Raw genomic sequence first — 19,169 nt, 5'->3', positions numbered from 1 at the left:
GCTGCTGTGTCCTGAGGAGAACTCAAGATGGAGAAAAACACAATACTTGCCCTAGATGATTAAAATGCATATCTAAGGAATGATTTACAATGGACTCAGACTTTTGCATCCTCCCATACATAGAAAAGCACTAAAATCATTACCTTGAGGTATCTGAATTTTGTGATTAGCAGTGATCTTTTGATGTTCAGTTACACGTTTGTTTTCAGCAAAAATGCCTATATATCCTGGTTCCTCCCTTACCTCTACAGAGCAGCTCCTCAGAGCCATCTGAAAGGCTGTCTCCCAGGCTTTAATCCTCAGTAAGATCCCCAAATAAAGCATAACTCACAATTTTCAGGTTGTGTGTGTTTCTGTGTGTGTGTGTGTGTGTTTCAGTCAAAAGTCACAATGTATCAAGACTTCTGTTGCATATTTCATACTTCCATTTAATCCTCACAACAGCCCTGTGAGGCTGGACTTCTCATGTCTGTTTCACCAAAGCAGGAAACCAAGGCATGGTGGATGGGGGTCAGGGTAGGTGGGTCACAAGATGCTACTTTCTTAATAAATGAAAGAGCATGGGTGTGACCCCAGGTCTCTGTGATTGCAAAGCCTAAGACATATAGCAGGAAATGTGCAGGTTCATGAACCCACTGCTGACGGGGGTGTTAGGTCTCCAAGAATTAGCCTGTGGGTCCTCCTTCCTGCGGAGGATATGGACGTCCCGACGCTGAGGCTCATACTGCCCCTGGTGCCTCACTTGGTCCTGATCTCCGCATATTCTGAGTGAGGGCTCTCCCGAGGCTTCTCCCCACGGAAGATGATGGAGGAATAATGCAACTCCTGCTCCAACTCCAAAGAGGGGGTGGCCCCTGTGTAACTTGTGGGGTCAGAAGATTCCTCTGACTTGGATTCCTGCTGGCGATCCTGTGCGGAGAGCAAAGAAAGGGGTCACATCAAGGTAGTTTTGGGATGAGAAGGCAGAGAGGGCCCATGAAGTGAATTTGACTCTGGGACAAGCATTTATTCATTCTTCCATTCTGTTATTAAACATTTCTCAAGGTTCTGTTTATGCAATCATCCAACAGATATAAGGCTACAGATTGTTTTCCAACTTTACAGAACACTCACAGAGACCTATGTAGAAAATAATATTATGTTACTGGCTCAGGGATTGAATCCACATCTGCCTCTCCAGCACTGTAGGCAGATTTTTTACCACTGAGCCACCTGGGAAGCGCTATGTAGAAAATATTATTATGTTACAGGGAAACACTCAAAGAAGGTAGCTACTCCCCAATGATAGGGGCAGAATGAGGGACAGAACAGGTGATTAAACAGTTAATCCCACTAGGGGATTGTAAGTAGAAAAATATGGGAGACCACTGTAAGTTAATGATTACTCGAGAAAACAGATTTCAGTTCAGTTCAGTCACTCAGTCGTGTCCGACTCTGCAACCCCATGGACTGCAGCACGCCAGGCCTCCCTCTCCATCACCAACTCTTGGAGTTTACACAAACCCATGTCCATTGAGTCGGTGATGCCATCCAATCATCTCATCCTCTGTTGTCCCCTTCTCCTCCTGCCTTCAATCTTTCCCAGCATCAGGGACTTTTCAAATGAGTCAATTCTTCACATCAGGTGGCCAAAGTATTGGAGTTTCAGCTTGAACATCAGTCCTTCCAATGAATATTCAGGACTGATTTCCTTTAGGATGGACTGGTTGGATCTCCTTGCAATCCAAGGGGCCCTCAAGAGTCTTCTCCAACACCACAGTTCAAAAGCATCAATTCTTCAGCACTCAGCTTTCTCTATAGTCCAACTCTCACATCCATACATGACTACTGGAAAAACCATAACTTTGACTAGATGGACCTCTGCTGGCACAGTGAAGTCTCTGCTTTTCAATATGCTGTCTAGGTTGGTCATAACTTTTCTTCCAAAGAGCAAGCGTCTTTTAATTTCATGGCTGAAGTCACCATCTGCAGTGATTTTGGAGCCCAAAAATATAAAGTCTCTCACTGTTTCCACTGTTTCCCCATCTATTTGCCATGAAGTGATGGGACCAGATGCCATGATTTTAGTTTTCTGAATGTTGAGTTTTAAGCCAACTTTTTCACTCTCCTGTTTCACTTTCATCAAGAGGCTCTTTAGTTCTTCTTCACTTTCTGCCATAAAGGTGGTGTCATCTGCATATCTGAGGTTATTGATATTTCTCTCTGCAATCTTGATTCCAGCTTGTGCTTCTTTCAGCCCAGCGTTTCTCATGATGTACTCTGCATATAAGTTAAATAAGCAGGGTGACAATATACAGCCTTGACATACTCCTTTTTCTACTTGGAACCAGTCTATTGTTCCATGGCAGTTCTAACTGTTGCTTCCTGACCTGCATACTGATTTCTCAAGAGGCAGGTCTGGTATTCCCATCTCTTTAAGAATTTTCCAGAGTTTGTTGTGGACCACACAGTCAAAGGCTTTGGCATAGTCGATAAAGCAGAAGTAGATGTTTTTCTGGAACTCTCTTCCTTTTTCAATGATCCAACGGATGTTGGCAATTTGATCTCTGGTACCTCTGCCTTTTCTAAATCCACCTTGAACATCTGAAATTCATGGTTCACATACTGTTGAGGCCTGGCTTGGAGAATTTTGAGCATTACTTTGCTAGTGTGTGAGATGAGTGCAATTGTGCAGTAGGTTGAACATTCTTTGGCATTGCCTTTCTTTGAGATTGGAATGAAAACTGACCCTTTCCAGTCCCGTAGCCACTGCTGAGTTTTCCAAATTTGCTGGCATATTGAGTGCAGCACTTTCACAGCATCATCTTTTAAGATTTGAAATAGCTCAACTGGAATTCCATCACCTCCACTAGCTTTGTTCATAGTGATGCTTCCTAAGGCCCACTTGACTTCACATTTCAGGAAGTCTGGCTCTAGGTTGGTGATCACATCATCGTGATTATCTGGATCGTGAAGATCTTTTTTGTCCAGTTCTTCTGTGTATTCTTGCCACCTCTTCTTAATATCTTCTGCTTCTGTTAGGTCTATACCATTTCTGTCCTTTACTATGTCCATCTTTACATGACATGTTCCCTTGGTATCTCATAATTTTCTTGAAGAGATCTTTAGACTTTCCCATTCTATTGTCTTCCTCTATTTATTTGCATTGATCACTGAGGAAGGCTTTCTTATCTCTCCTTGCTATTCTTTGGAACTCTGCATTCAAATGGGTTTATGTTTCCTTTTCTCCTTTGCCTTTAGCTTCTCTTCTGTTCACAGCTATTTGTAAGGCCTCCTCAGACAACCATTTTGCCTTTTTGCATTTCTTTTCCTTGGGGATGGTGTTGATCCCTGCCTCCTGTACAATGTTAGGAACCTCCGTCCATAGTTCTTCAGGCACTCTGTCTATCATATCTAATCCCTTGAATCTATTTGTCACTTCCACTGTATAATTGTAAGGGATTTGATTTAGGTCATACCTGAATGGTCTAGTGGTTTTCCCTGCTTTCTTCAATTTAAGTCTGAATTTGGCAATAAGGTGTTCATGGTCTGAGCCACAGTCAGCTCCCAGTCTTGTTTTTGCTGACTGTAAACAGCTTCTCCATCTTTGGCTGCAAAGAATATAATCAGTCTGATTTTGGTATTGACCATCTGGCTATGTCCATGTGTAGAGGCTTCTCTTGTGTTACCGGAAGAGGGTGTTTGCTGTGACCAGTGCATTCTTTTGGCAAAACTCTATTAGCCTTTGCCCTGCTTCATTCTGTACTCCAAGGCCAAATTTGCCTGTTACTCCAGGTGTTTCTTGACTTCCTACTTTTGCATTCCAGTCCCCTATAATGAAAAGGACATCTTTTTTGGGTGTTAGTTCTATAAGGTCTTGTAGGTCTTCATAGAACCATTCAACTTCAGCTTCTTCAGCATTACTGGTTGGGGCATAGGTTTGGATTACTGTGATATTGAATGGTTTGCCTTGGAAATGAACAGAGATCATTCTGTCGTTTTTGAGATTGCATCCAAGTGCTGCATTTCAAACTCTTTTGTTGACTATGATGGCTACTCCATTTCTTCTAAGGGATTCTTGCCCACAGTAGTAGATACAGTGGTCATCCAAGTTAAATTCACCCATTCCAGTCTATTTTAGTTCACTGATTCCTAAAATGTTCACGTTCACTCTTGCCATCTCCTATTTGACCACTTCCAATTTGCCTTATTCATGGACCTCACATTCCAGGTTCCTATGCAATATTGCTCTTTACAGCATTGGACCTTGCTTCCATCAGCAGTCACATCCACAATTGGGTGTTGTTTTTGCTTTGGCTCCGTCTCTTCATTCTCTCTGGAGTTATTTCTCCACTGATCTCCAGTAGCTTATTGGGCACCTACTGACCTGGGGAATTCATCTTTCAGTGTCCTATCTTTTTGCCTTTTCATACAGTTCATGGGGTTCTCAAGGCACTGAATCACTCCACTGAATCAATCCACTGAAGTGGATTGCCTTTCCCTTCTCCTGCTTAACCACAAAACCAAGCAGGCTTGCTTAGCAACAAAACCATGCAAAAGAAGCCCAAGACCTGCCCCTCAAACAATAAAACAATGGTGTGATTGTGTGGTGTGGCATGAACCCTCCTCTTGGGAACTATAATAGCTGTTTTTTCCATGGCAATCATCTCTTGATCTGTCGACCTCACATATTTGAATAATAATGAATCTTACATCTTCAAACAAGCAAGAAGGGGAAAAGGAAGAGCTCATTTCTGGACATGCTGAAAGGAGCATGGCCATGGGCCACCCTGCGCTCTGGGGGGATACACCGGGCAGGCTGCATTGCCAGGATACCCATGTCACTCACCAGGGAAGCTGGCTTTGCAGCAGAGTAGATGTCCTCCATGTCCAGTGCGGTCTTGGCTACCTTCTTCCTGTAGGTCTTCACTCTGATGAGAGAGAGGGTCTGTGACACAAGGTCACTCTTTTGAGGCTCGAGTGAGTGATTAATGCAGGTCAACTGTAGGGCCAGACCAATATATCCAAAGAAAACCACAATTCAAAAAGATGCATGCACCCCAATGTTTATTGCAGCACTATTTAAAATAGCCCAGACATGGAAGTAACCTAAATGTGCCTTGACAGACAAATGGATAAAGAAGATGTGGTGCCTATATGCTATGGACTATTGCATGCATGCGTGCTAAGTCGCTTCAGTCATGTCCAACTGTTTGCGACCCTAGGGACTGTAGCCTGCCTGGCTCTTCTTCCATGGGATTCTCCAGGCAAGAATACTGGAATGGGTTGCCGTGCCCTCCTCTAGGGGATCTTCCTGACCCAGGGGTTGAATCCATGTATCTTACGTCTTCTGCATTGGAAAGTGGGTTCTTTACCACTAGCACCACCTGAGAAGCCCTACAATGGAATATTACTGGCCATTAAAAAAAAATGAAATGCCATTTTGCAGCAACATGGATGGACCTAGAGATTATCATGCTAAGTGAAGTAAGTCAGACAACTATCAATTGCTTATTTGTGTCTAACTTTTTGCAACCCCTTGGATTGTAAATCACTAGGCTCCTCCGTCCATGGAATTCGCCAGGAAAGAATATTGGAGTGAGTTGCCATTTCCTTCTCCAGTGGATCTCCCTGACCCAGGGATCAAATCCAGCTCTCCTCCAGATTATTTACCATCTGAGCCACTAGGGAAGCCTGAAGTCAGACAGAGAAAGACCAATATCATATGAAATCACATAAATGTGAAATCTACAAAAAAAAAAAAAAAAAGGCACAAATGGACTTATTCACAAAACAGAAATAGAGTCACAGATGTAGAAAGCAAACTAATGGCTACCAGGGCAGAAAAGAGGGGGAGGGATAAGTTGTGACATTGGGATCGACATATACACAGTACTATGCATAAAATGGGTTTCCCTGGTGGCTCAGTGGTAAAGAATCTGCCTGCCAATGCAGGAGATGCAGGTTCAATCCTTGGGTTGGGAAGATCCCCTGGAGAAGGAAATGGTAACCCGCTTCAGTGTTCTTGCCTGGAGAATCCCATGGACAGAGGGGCCTGGTGGGCTACAGTCCACGGGTCCCCAAAGAGTCAGCTATGACTTACAGACTGAGCACGAACATGATGTATAAAATAGATAAGTAATAAGAACCTGTTGTACAGCACAGGGGACTCTACTCAATACTCTGTAATGACTTATGTGGGAAAAGGATCTAAAAAAGAGTGGATATAGGTGTATGCATAATGCATTCACTTTGATGTATACCCGAAATTAACACAGCACTATAAACCAACTATACTCCAATAAAAATTTAAAAACGGTAGAGTGAGTCCAGGAGCTTTTATCATAAAACTGTAACAAGGCCCCCCACCCCCACCCCATCAGGTCCTGAATGTCTAGGACCAGGGCTGAGAGCACCGTCATGCCTGGCTAGGTGGCTACTAGCTGGATTCTCATTACCCCTGCAACCCTGCCCTTGCTCTGGGTCCTCAAAATCCCTCCAGGCCCCTCTTCTCCTCCACTGGCCCACACCCAGCCCAGCTCACACGAAGAAGATGAGGCCGAAGCAGAGAACAAGCAGCATGGTGACACCAGCTCCCGCGATGGCCCCCTCGGTCACTCCTGCCCCCGTCCCCGATTCCCCTGCAGATGAGAGAGACACTTTGAGAGAATTCCAACCTTGACTCCTCTCCTCAGCATGCAGAGGGGTATCCCGCCCCTCACATGCAGGGTCCAGCCCCTCAGTTCCCCCTCCCCTCTCAGAACCTCAGCCTTTTGCAGAAGGGCAAGGTCTAAGCGGTACCGCCTCTCCAGCCCACACTCTTCCAAGAAACTTCAGCTCTCCTTGGAGTCAGCTACTTCTCCATCCAGGTTCTCTATGTAACAGACCCCATGCCCAGCCACAGCAGAACCATGAGGCTCTGAGCCCCGTGGACATTCCAGACAGACAGACAGACAGACAGACAGACAGTGATTCTTTGGGGATGCTGAAAGGCCTCGCCCCTCCTTCCTCCCAGGGAGGGTGTCTAAATCTGCTCGGGATGGCCTCTGTTGGCTCTGTCACTCAGAGTTCACGGTGATATTTTGAGCCTCCAGAAGGAACTGGAAGAAGGAACCTTCTCAAACCATCATATCAGATTGAGACGGTGCTCCTGGCCCTGCCTGGCCAAGCCTCCTGGGACCCCAACATTCAAGATGAGGTACATCTGGACATTACTTGTCATTGATTGGATGGGCACTGCTAAGAGACTGCTGATGGGGCTCACTGTCCAGTTGTCATGACCCGTGGGGCTAGAGCAACAAGGGGAGCACTGGGCTCCAGAGAGGGGTCAGCAGGAGAGCTGGGGGTGGGTGGGTGGTGCTGACAGTCAAAAAATGACCCAAAGTGACATTGGGGGCAATGAAACCACTCTGAGTGACACTCTAAGTGTCTGAGTGACACATCTCAAAGATGCATGTCATTACATCTTTGTCCAAACCCATGAAATGTTCCCCAGGTGGTACAATGGTAAAGAATCCACCTACCCATCCAGAAGACACAAGAGACAGAGGTTCCATCCCCGGATCGGGAAGATCCCCTGGAGGAGGAAATGGCAACCCACTCCAGTAGCCTCGCCTGGAAAATTCTATGGCCAGGAGGGCCTGGGCAGCTACAGTCCAGACGGTGGCAAAGTGCTAGACATGACTGAGCACACGGGCACACACTAAGCGTGAGATGCCAAGAGTGAGCTCTCACGTCAATCACGGACTTTGGTTGAAAAGGATGTGTCAGTGGAAGTTCACTGTAACGTGCACCCTAGGAGCGGGGGGATGTTGGTGAGGGAGAGGCTGTGTGTGTGTGTAAGAAAGTGCAGGACGGAGAGGGGAAGTCTCTTTATCTTCTGATCAGTTCTGCTATGAACCTCAATGTGTTCCTCAAAATGAAGTCTAATACATTAAAAAATACATATATCTGCCAAGGACTTCAGTGATTGGAGAAGGGCAAAGAGCATGTTTAGAATGGGCAGGGAGGAAGGTGTGGGTCACTTGGCAAGACCAGAGTTGGAGGATATTCGGGATGAGACCTAATGGGGGCTTCTGTCTCAGTGCAGGACCCCGCTCAAACCCCATCATTTGAATGTGGAAAGTACAGCTCTGAGCCAAGCTGGCAGAGGCCCCACTCTAGTCAATGCCCCAGGTTGGGGGGGGGGCGGGGCTATTTCCTACCTGTGCTGTCACCTGCGCATATATTGCTTGGGTTCTGTGAAGCACCTAGGACAGGAAGACAGCGTTTCTGTCTTCAGTGGGGGTAGGGGGGATGGAGTGAGATAAGTGTAGTCATCCCTTCCCCCCCACACACAAACCCAGAAGCCACAAAAACCCAGGAGGGACAGGCCTTATGTCCCTCTAGCTCCTTCCTCAGCCAGGCCTCCAGGACAAGAGTACCTCGCATCCCCAGCCTGGTCCCCCTTCCCCACACCCTCAGTCCCCCCGGGCGTCCTCACCCCTCACTCACCGGTGACATTGAGCAGGATGGTCCGCTCCACCATCACCCCGCTTCTGGGGAACTTCACCTGGCAGGTGAGCCTGCTGCCGTGGTCCTGGGGCCGTGGGGTGAGGGTGAGCACCGACGAGAAGGGGGTCCTGGGGCCCAGGGAGCTGGGGGCAGCTGACGTCCAGGAGAAGATGGGGGGCGTGGCCCGCTCGCAGGCCCAGGGCACAGAGCAGGTCAGGTTCCCGGGGCGGCCGGCCTCCAGGGCCCCCGGGCTGAGGACGTGGGGCTGGTGGGTGAGGGCTGGTGAGAGGATGGGGAGACGGGGGATCGGGAGGAGGCTTTGAGGTGTGGCCCCAGAGAAGCTTCAGCTGCAGTCCAGCCCCTCCCTCTGAGCCCCCACCTGCTTTACTCCCAACGCCTCCCAGGAGGGGCCCCCACCCCAGCCCTGCCCTGGGACCCCCACGACCCCCACTGTGGCCTCGCTTAGATCCACAGCTTACCTGTCACATTCAAGAAGAACTGTTCAGACGTGTAACTCCATTTGATACTTCCTCTTTCCACACGAAAAGAGTAGGAACCGCTGTCGCTCTTCCTGGCGTCTCTGATCTCCAGGGAGCAGTTGTTGTTCCTGGGGTCCCCGAGGAGGTGGAATCGGCCCTGGGCCTCCTCCTGAACTTGACGATCTAATTTGTTTGTGGCCACGGGGGCATCCGAGTTTACACCGGCCCCTTCCCGGAACCAGAAGCCGTGAACAGGGCTAGAAGCACTGAAGACGTCCGTGTCATAGGAGAAGGAGCAGGGCACGCGGACACACAGGCCCTCCTGCACCGACACGGACGGCTGCATCTTCAGCCAGTATCTCGGATCCTGAGCCAGGGACGCTGCGGGGAATCGAGGGTCAGCCGAGCCCCCGCCCCGCCCGCCCCCGCCCCGCCGTCCACTCACCTGCCCACAGCAGCGGCAGCAGCAGCAGCGGCAGCATGTCTGAGCCGGAGGGTGTCTGGGCGTCCTGTGTGTGAAAAGAGAAGGGGAAGGCGAGAGGGAGGTAGGGCTGCGGGGAGACCCGTGGAGGCTGGGGAGGAGCAAGAGCTCTGTTCACAGAAGAGGAACTTCAGAGCCAGAGCTCCTCCCCGCTCCACACACAGCGGACAGGACGCCCCTCCGCCCAGAGACCCAGAGACCTGCCCAGAGAGGAGCAGACACGCAGGGGATCCCTGTCCTGACCCCCATCTGGGGCTCGTCCCTCCAGCACCAGAGCTTGGACCTGTGAGGACTCTGAGGGCTGGGACTCAGGCGGCCTCCTAAGGTTCCCCCATCCGAGCTCCGCTGTCTACACCAGCACTGCTCAACTCCTCTCTTGACCCGGAGACTCATAGCCTCACGGAGACCCTCGAGTGGTCAATCCTGGCAGATGTTGGGCTCTTTACGGTCTGTGGGAGCGTCTGGAGCAGAAGACAAGAAGGGGCTCCTGGATGCAGTGAAGGCAGCAGCCTGCCACTCATTCACGCATCCCCCCAGCAGTGAGCATCACTGGGTGGTGACCTGGAGGCCAGAAGGGATCCGACTCACCCGGTCCCCGCCCGAGAGATGCCCCCCACCCGGGGCCCTCACTTCCTCCCCCGACACACAGCACTGCCGGCTCTAGAGCTTTGTCGCTGGTGAGACTGCCATGAGTCCTGGCAGCATTCGGGGGCTTCTGAATTATGACATGGGATTTTTTAAAGAAAAAAACTTCTACTATGCTGATTCACGAACTTTCAATTGCATTTTCAAAATAAAACTGTATAGCATCTTGCTTCATATAAAACAAAAAAAGGCAAACACATGTTCTGCATGTCAGTGCAGAAAAAACTTCTTTTAAATGTGCCCCAAAGGGTTTATTTTTCAATGTAATATAGTTTTTATTTTGTATTAGAATATAGTTGACTTACAAGACTGTGTTAGTTTCCGTTGTACAGCAACATGATTTAGTTATCCACATACATATACCTATTCTTGTCTAGATTTTTTTTTCCATATAGGTTATTACAGAATATTGAGTAGACTTCCTTCTGCTCTACATTAAGTCCTTGTTGATTATCTCCTTTATAGATAGTAGTGTGTATATGAGGCTTCCCTGGTGGCTCAGTCGGTACAGAGTCTACCTGCAACGCAGGAGACCTGGCTTCCATCCCTGCGTGTGAAACATCCCCTGGAGGAGGGTATGGCAACCCACTCCAGTATTCTTGCCTGGAGAAGCCCATGGACAGGGGAGCCTGGCAGGCTATAGTCATAGGGTCGCACAGAGTCGGACACCACTGAAGCGACCTAGTACACATGCATGCAGTGTGTATGTGTTAGTCCCAAACCCCTGATTGATCCCTCCCTCCACCTCCTTTCCCCTTAGGTAACCAAAAATTTGTTTTCTATGTCTGTGAGTCTGTTTCTGTCTTGTAAATACATTCATTTGTATTATTTTGTAGATTCCACATGTAAGTGATTTATATAATGTTAGTCTTTGACTTACTTTAACGTGATAATCTCTGGGTCCATCCATGTTGCTGCAAATGGCATTATTTCTTTTCATTTTATGCCTGAGTAATATTCCATTATATACATAGACCATTATCTTTTTCATCCATTCATCTATTGATAGACACTTAGGTTGCTTCCACATCTTGGCTATCGTGAACAGTGTGCTATGAACATGGGGCTGCGTGTATCTTTTTGAATTAGAGCTTTCTCCGGATAAACATCCAGGAGTGGGGCTGCTGGATCAGATGGTAACTCTATTTTTGGTATTTTAAGGAACCTCCATTGTGTTCTTCATAGTGGCTACACTAGTTTACATTCCCACCAACAGGAAAGTTCCCTTTTCTCCACATCCTCTCTAGCATTTACTACTTGTAGCCTTTTTTGTGAGTCTGGCCGGTAGCAGTTGATGCCTCATTGTGGTTTTGATTTGCAATTTCATGAAGATCCTTTTTAAATGAAGGTTCAGTCATATGACTGCTTTCCTCAAAGACTTCCGGATGCTGTCTTGGCCTGAAGCCCTCCCAAAGTCTGTACAGCCTCGGGGTCTGCAGCGTCCCCCCAGCTTCTCCCCACGCCCCTTTGCTTCCCTGTGCTGTCACGCACCAGCCTCTGGTTGCTTCCGCAGCACAGCACAGTGGCATCGGAGCTTTCACACTCCCTGTCTCCCATCCCCCACGCCCACCGTCTTGGGGTAACTCCCTCAGGTGAACGCAGAACCTGCTTTCTCACCATCATCAAGTCTCGGCTCAAACCTCACCTCTCGGATATACAAAATTGTCCCCCTAAATGCCATGTGGTCTTTCCCTGGGTGATGCTTCTCTTAACACATATTACCATCCAACACTCTCAATTTTTTCCCTTATTTCCTTTTCTTTGTATCTTTGTTTCCAGAAGGACAGCTTCTTCATGATAGAGCTGTAAAAAAGAAACTTTTTTATTGAGGTGTTCAACCCCTGTGTTGGGAAGATCCGCTGGAGGAGGCCATGGCAACCCACTCCAGTATTCTTGCTTGGGAAATGCCATGGACAGAGGAGCCTGGCGGGTACAGTCCGTGGGGTCACAAAAGAGTTGGAAACGATGCCACACCACGTCATAGTTGATTTGCAATTTACAAAATGTTGTGTTAGTTTCTGCTGTCCAGCAAAGTGATTTAGTTATGTCAGGGGAATGTGTAATTTCCTTGGTTCTGTCTCATCGCCATAAAAATTTGAAGTGACGGACGTTAAAGCCCTCAGACAGACCGTGTCTCAGCTCTCACAGACCGTGTTACAGCTTTCAGACAGATCAGTGGTACAGCTCCGTGTTACAGCTAGGCTTTATTTAGAAAATAAAGGAAAATATATCCTCGAGGCATGAGGGCATGCCGACCCAAAAGACATGAAGAGTAGAGCAAGTACATGAGAGCACTCGCACATGCATGTGTGCAGAAGAGAGGCCCCCCCAACCCCCCAGGCCCTTTGGCTCCTCTTTTTATATGTTATTTCTCCCCCTGGGCCTGCCCTATGTAAACTGGGCTAGCCAGGAGTGCTGTTTGTTCTGTCTGAGGTCCTCACTCAGGTCCTCAGACCTTCCTTTGTTCTATTTTCATGGGCTTTTCCCTTCCTTGTCTTTTAGTCATGGCCATTCCAGACTCCTTTTTCCTATTCTAACTACCTAACAGTTACACATACATATATATTCTTTTTCATATTCTTTTCCATAATAGTTTATCACAGGATGTTGAATATAATTCCCTGTGCTATGCAGTAGAATGAGGGTCTAGCTGTTTATCCATTCTATATATCACAGTTTGCATCTGCTAACCACAAAATCCCAGTCCATCCATCTCCCATCACCCCTTCTCCTAGGCAACCACAAATCTGGGCCCTATGCTTGATGACAGATTTTTTTAAATATATATTTATTTACTTTTTTTTTTTAATTTAGCTGTCTTAGTTGCCCATGCAGGATCTCTGGTTGCAGCATGTGAACTCTTAGTTTCAGCATGTGGGATCTAGTTCCCTGACCCGGGATCAAACCCAGCTGACCTACTGGGAGGGAAGTCTTAGGCACTGAACCACCAAGGAAGTCCCAATGACAGAGAATTTTGATGTTGTATTCACTGATGCCCACTGGGCACCTACCACAAGATGGCTTAGAGTAGATGTGCAGTAGTATTTTATGAATACTCTGCAATTAAACGTATGTGGCTCTTCCAGGCAAAACCAGACAATGAAGTGCACACACACACACACACACACACACACACACACACACAGTGATGGTGAAGCCTGAGCCTGCAGGTTGCTCAGGACTCAGAGAGGCAGGGGTGGGGAGGAAAGGGCGTTTCAGGAGAAGGCACTGCACATAGAGAGTCTCAGAGTCACAGATTCTGACCAGGCTGGGTGTGGAGATGTTGGGAGATGCAGACAGAGGGCTAATCTGTGTGGAGAGTCAGCACGGAGGGCCCACCAGGGCTTCGAATCCAGCCAGTGGTGTGGGCCCCTCCGTCCCCTGAGTGGGGAGGAAACACAGCTGCTCCAACTGTGTGGGAAGTGGATGGGAACCATCTCTGGTGAGTCCTCTGACCCGAGGGCGTGTTTCCCAGCCAGAGGAAGCAGGAGGTGGGTGGGTTCAGTGACTCAGGGAAGAGATGAGGCTGCTGCAAGGACCAGGGTCAGGACCGGGAGGAGACGGGCTTCAAGATGAGCTGTGCTTAGGAAGAAGAATGGACAGCACTTACTGAATTGTTGGATCCCAGAGGAGGAAAGGGGGTGATGAAACGGGGGAAAGCCTGCCCCCTCCCCAACATCTGGGCTCAGAGGCTGCCTTGTCATCAGTGTGACAGGGAGCCATGCAGAGAAGTGATTCTGGGGAGGAAGATGGCAGCTCTACTTTGGCCACGCTGAGCCGGGCAATCCTGAAGGTCATCCTGGGGGAGGTGTGCAGTGTGATGTTGGGCAGTGAGATGCCTGCATCACTCACCTGAAGGGTTAACCTGGGATGGAGGTTGCATCTGAGGTGCCCCCTGCTGGCCTGGCTGTCTTCCTCCTGCAGGACCTCACGCTGAGAAGAGACCAGGCTGTTTCATTCTGACCAGAACAGGGTGCAACTGGGCAGCAGACTCACCCAACCTTGACGCCAGACAGAGAACAGCCCATACCCCAGGGGAACCCTAAGCACCGCCAACCCCAACCCCCCCTTCCCGTCAGCCTCCTGCTGGCCCTGCCCCACCCCCAGTGGTACTGGTTCAAGGCTGCAGCCCCCTGCACCCTGCCTCTCCCTACCCTTCCCCTCTCCCAGGGCAGTGCTCACAGGAGGGCCAGAAGGCAGAGGAAGAGGAGTGGGATCTTGACAGCCGCTTCCCAGAAGGCCACCAGGACTGGCAGGGACAGAGTAAAGGAACAAAGTAGGTGATTAAATCGTTAATCCCACTAGGGGATCGTAGGTAAAGAAAAAGGTATGTGAGACCCTGCAAGTTAATGGTCACTCAAGAGAGCAGTCTTGCTTAGCAACAAAACCAGGACCTGCAGCATGAGACGTGGCCCCAAACAGTGAAATGTCCACTGCATGAGTCCCCACACCTTGCCCAGCGAGCTCAGTGAGTTAATGAGCCCTAGGATGTGCTGTCTGCACACACAAAAATAATAATTTACAGAGAGAGGACCCTTCAAAGTGAAAGGACCTCACTGTACTGAGATGTGAATTTTCCATGACTCCATGGCAGCCCCACCTTGACCATGTGGGGACAAGCAGATTCCCCAGCATGATGTGGAAGGGGACCTACTGAGGGAATGTGACGTCTACTCAAGAATGAAGAAGGAGCTGAACTTCTTGTTTCCACCTTTCCTTTCTTTATGAGACCTAAACCACTGAGATCTCAGGGCACGGCACCCTCTGGAAATTCGGCTTGTGAGCCTCCTCAGCATCCTGTTCTAATAAATCACTTCTTATTGTGACTTTGCCTCTCGATGAATTCTTTCTGTGCTGAGTCATAAAGAACCAGAGCTTATTGGAGCCCCCCCCCCCCAAGACGCCACCTGTGGTTTCAGCACCACCTTGCCACACGCCCTGACTGCCCTGCAGGAAAGTGGGACCAGGACAAATTCACCTGCTGGACCTCATCCTGCCTCCTTCCTCTCCCACAAGGACTCCAGGCCTTCTTGACTCACTGGATGCCAGACCCCATGTGCCCACGCCTCTCCCCATCCCCATGCCCTTACCATCCAGCAGTTGAAAGGGGGGGGTGGGGCGGTGCAGAAAATGTATGAGTTGGACTTCATGAAAACGAAAAATTCTGTTTGTCAATTGACACTACTGAGAAAGTGAAAAGCCAACCATGTAATGGGAGAAAATATTTGCACATCATAGATTTGATATGTATGTAGTACCCAGCCTATATTAAAAAAATCTTACAATTCAACAACAAAAAGACAAACATTGCAATTTAAAAAATGGAACAATGGATTAAAAAATTTCTCCAAATGACCAATAATTTCATTTTAAAAAAGGAATGACATCATTACTCACTCCATAAACATAATTGAAATCATGATGAGATATTTCTTCACACCCAAATTTCTTTTGCACTTTTAAAGGAAAATAACAACATCAACAAGGTTCTGGAGAAATTGGAACCAACATGTACTAATGGTGGGAACATAAAATGGTCCTGCCAGTGTGAAAAACAGCTGACATTTCCTCAGAAATTTAAATGTAGAATCTACCATTTGACCCAGAAATTTCACTCCTAGGTATATGCCCAAGAAAACCGCAGTCAAAGATAAAAAAAAAAGTATAGCACATTCATAGCAGCATTGTAATAGCCCCAGAGTAGAAATAACCCCAATGTCCATCCACTGCTAAACAGATAAACCAGAAGCTGGTCCATCCATGCAATGAAATATTGTTCAGACAAAAAGAAAGTGATACTGATACATGCTTAATGAGTGACCCTGGAAAATGTTTTTTTATGAGAAAGGAGCCACATGGAAAAGGCCACAGTCTTGTAACATTCAACTTGTATGAAAGTTCCCCATAGGCAGATCCATGGACATGGACAGCAGGTCAGTGGTTGTCCAGGGCTGGGGAGGACAGTGTGGTGAGTGACTACTTCATGGGCACTAGGCTTCCCTCTGGGATGATGAAAATCTGAGACGGATGGATTTAGGGAGTGGTGAGACTTGTACAACATCGTGAACATTATCGAAGCCAACTGTTGTCTGTTTTAAACTGGCTAAAATGGTCGATTTTATTTTATCTGATTTTTCCTCAATATAAATAATGCATTTAACTAAGCAATGCCATATAGATATGCCAGTTTTCACCTGGTATGAGCAAAGAGCAAAAGGTTTCACCATATATAGCCATGGTGAAAACAAAACGCTTTCACAATATACGATCCATGAAAACATACATAAGTTACAAGCTATTGGGAGAAAATAAACAGCAGAGCTGGAGGAGTCAGGTCGTGGATGGTGAGGCGCTTTGAAGGGTGGACTCTGCCCTGGGGATGTCGCCCTGCTCTTGGGGAGCAGAAGAGGAAGTGGGCAAGTCCCAGGGGAGTGAGGGGCTAGTGGGGACAGCTGGCAGAGTGGCCATGGGGTCAGAGGAGGGGCAGGGACCACTGGGCTCACCCACCAGGGGGCTCCGGTCACTGGGGTGGGTCCAGAGTGAGGCAGGGACCAGCAGAGCCCAGCCCAGCCCTGAGCCGGAAGCACCCTCACCCCCGACAGCCCAGGAAGGGCCCTCCTTCATACCTGTGCTGTTTCTTTGGAAGTCTCTGGTCACTGGTCTCTGTGGAGCACCTGGGACTGGGAGAGAGGATTCCTTCCTCAGCGGGAGGACTGGGATTACGGAAGTGTAGTCATCCCCTCCCGCCCTTACCCCTACCCCGATCTGTAGAACCCAGGAAGGACAGGCATACGTCCCTCTAGCCCCCTCCTTAGCTGGGCTTCCAGGACAAGAGCACCTCCCAGCTCCTGCCTGCCCCCCACATCCTCAGGCCCCCCGGGCATCCTCACCCCTCACTCACAGCTGACATTGAGCAGGATGGTCCGCTCCACCATCACCCCACTTCTGGGGAACTTCACCTGGCAGGTGAGCCTGCTGCCGTGGTCCTGGGGCCGTGAGGTGAGGGTGAGCACCGACGAGAAGGGGGTCCTGGGGCCCAGGGAGCTGGGGGCAGCGGACGTCCAGGAGAAGATGGGGGGTGTGGCCCGCTCACAGGCCCAGGGCACAGAGCAGGTCAGGTTCCCGGGGCGGCCAGCCTCCAGGGCCCCCGGGCTGAGGACGTGGGGCTGGTGGGTGAGGGCTGGTGAGAGGAGGGGGAGACGGGGATCGGGAGGAGGCTTTGAGGTGTGGCCCCAGAGAAGCTTCAGCTGCAGTCCAGCCCCTCCCTCTGAGCCCCCACCTGCTTTACTCCCAACGCCCTCCCAGGAGGGGCCCCCACCGCAGCCCTGCCCTGGGACCCCCACGACCCCCACTATGGCCTCTCCTAGATCCAGAGCTTACCTGTCACATTCAAGAAGAACTGTTCAGATGTGTAACTCCGTTTGATACTTCCTCTTTCCACACGAAAAGAGTAGGAACCGCTGTCGCTCTTCCTGGCGTCTCTGATCTCCAGGGAGCAGTTGTTGTTCCTGGGGTCCCCGAGGAGGTGGAATCGGCCCTGGGTCTCCTCCTGAACTTGACGATCTAATTTGTTTGTGGCCACGGGGGCATCCGAGTTTACACCGGCCCCTTCCCGGAACCAGAAGCCGTGAACAGGGCTAGAAGCACTGAGGACGTCCGTGTCATAGGAGAAGGAGCAGGGCACGCGGACACACAGGCCCTCCTGCACCGACACGGACGGCTGCATCTTCAGCCAGTATCTCGGATTCTGAGCCAGGGACCCTGCGGGGAGTCGAGGGTCAGCCGAGCCCCCGCCCCGCCAGCCCCCGCCCCGCCGTCCACTCACCCGCCCACAGCAGCGGCAGCAGCAGCGGCAGCATGTCTGAGCCGGAGGGTGTCTGGGCGTCCTGTGTGTGAAAAGAGAAGGGGAAGGCGACAGGGAGGTAGGGCTGCGGGGAGACCCGTGGGAGGCTGGGGAACAGCAAGAGCTCTGTTCACAGAAGAGGAACTTCAGAGCCAGAGCTCCTCCCCGCTCCACACACAGTGGACAGGACACCCCTGGGCCCAGAGACCCCAGAGACCTGCCCAGAGAGGAGCAGACACGCAGGGGACCCCTGTCCTCACCCCCATCTCGGGCTCGTCCCTCCAGCACCAGAGCTTGGACCTGTGAGGACGCCAAGGGCTGGGACTCAGGCGGCCTCCTAAGGTTCTCCCATCCGAGCTCCGCTGTCTACACCAGGGCGCTGCTCAACCCTTCTCTTGACCTGGAGAGTCACAGCCTCACAGAGACCCTCGGGTGGTCATTCCTGCGAGATGTCAGGCTCTTTATGGTCTGTGGGAGCGTCTGGAGCAGAAGACAAGAAGGGGCTCCTGGGTGGAGTGAAGGCAGCAGCCCACCACCCATTCACGCATCCCCGCAGCAGTGAGCATCTCTGGGTGGTGACCTGGAGGCCAGAAGGGATCCGACTCACCTGGTCCCCGCCCGAGAGATGCCCCCCACCCGGGGCCCTCACTTCCTCCCCAGACACACAGCGCTGCCGGCTCTAGAGCTTTGTCGCTGGTGAGACTGCCATGAGTCCTGGCAGCATTCTGGGGGTTTCTGAATTATGACATGGGATTTTTTAAAGAAAAAAACTTCTACTATGCTGATTCACAAACTTTCAATTGCATTTTCAAAATAAAACTGTATAGCATCTTGCTTCATGTAAAACAAAAAGGGCAAACACATGTCCTGTGAGTCAGTGCAGAAAAAACTTCTTTTAAATGTGCCCCAAAGGATTTATTTTTCAATGTAATATAGTTTTTATTTTGTATTAGAATATAGTTGACTTACAAGACTGTGTTAGTTTCCGTTGTACAGCAACATGATTTAGTTATCCACATACATATACCCATTCTTGTCTAGATTTTTTTTTCCATATAGGCTATTACAGAATATTGAGTACAGTTCCTTCTGCTCTACATTAAGTCCTTGTTGATTATCTCTTTTATAGATAGTAGTATGTATATGAGGCTTCCCTGGTGGCTCAGTCAGTACAGAGTCTACCTGCAATGCAGGAGACCTGGCTTCCATCCCTGGGTCTGAAAGATCCCCTGGAGGAGGGTATGGCAAC

General features: G+C 49.5%; 2 protein-coding genes across 6 annotated transcripts; both read right to left on the bottom strand.

Annotated features, from left to right (window-relative positions):
- Nucleotides 1–393: 393 nt before the first annotated feature.
- On the bottom strand, nucleotides 394–9,534 carry LOC133054692 (myeloid cell surface antigen CD33-like). Of its 2 annotated transcripts, XM_061139932.1 has the most exons (7): nucleotides 9,397–9,534; nucleotides 8,952–9,332; nucleotides 8,473–8,751; nucleotides 8,184–8,228; nucleotides 6,524–6,620; nucleotides 4,829–4,910; nucleotides 394–909 (listed from the first exon to the last, which is right to left on the bottom strand). In XM_061139932.1, exons 1-7 carry the CDS (start codon nucleotides 9,431–9,433, stop codon nucleotides 739–741), a joined length of 1,092 nt encoding a protein of 363 aa, XP_060995915.1. In that variant the 5' UTR covers nucleotides 9,434–9,534; the 3' UTR covers nucleotides 394–738. The 2 variants fall into 2 exon arrangements, with proteins under 2 accessions (XP_060995915.1, XP_060995916.1); XM_061139933.1 differs by lacking the exon at nucleotides 8,184–8,228.
- Nucleotides 9,535–12,269: 2,735 nt separating this feature from the next.
- On the bottom strand, nucleotides 12,270–18,017 carry LOC133054696 (myeloid cell surface antigen CD33-like). 4 transcript variants are annotated; one of them, XM_061139940.1, is made up of 7 exons: nucleotides 17,903–18,017; nucleotides 17,458–17,838; nucleotides 16,979–17,257; nucleotides 16,704–16,757; nucleotides 14,260–14,326; nucleotides 13,930–14,010; nucleotides 12,270–13,659 (listed from the first exon to the last, which is right to left on the bottom strand). In XM_061139940.1, exons 1-6 carry the CDS (start codon nucleotides 17,934–17,936, stop codon nucleotides 13,938–13,940), a joined length of 888 nt encoding a protein of 295 aa, XP_060995923.1. In that variant the 5' UTR covers nucleotides 17,937–18,017; the 3' UTR covers nucleotides 12,270–13,659; nucleotides 13,930–13,937. The 4 variants fall into 4 exon arrangements, with proteins under 4 accessions (XP_060995923.1, XP_060995922.1, XP_060995924.1 ...); XM_061139939.1 differs by having other exon boundaries at nucleotides 12,270–13,654; XM_061139941.1 differs by lacking the exon at nucleotides 12,270–13,659 and having other exon boundaries at nucleotides 13,990–14,078.
- Nucleotides 18,018–19,169: the final 1,152 nt, after the last annotated feature.

The sequence above is a fragment of the Dama dama genome, chromosome 4 (assembly GCF_033118175.1).
Source record: "Dama dama isolate Ldn47 chromosome 4, ASM3311817v1, whole genome shotgun sequence".
Lineage (NCBI taxonomy): Eukaryota > Metazoa > Chordata > Mammalia > Artiodactyla > Cervidae > Dama > Dama dama.
The sequence above is the reverse complement of the archived record's forward strand: the minus strand, read 5'-3'. Positions and strand labels throughout refer to the sequence as shown.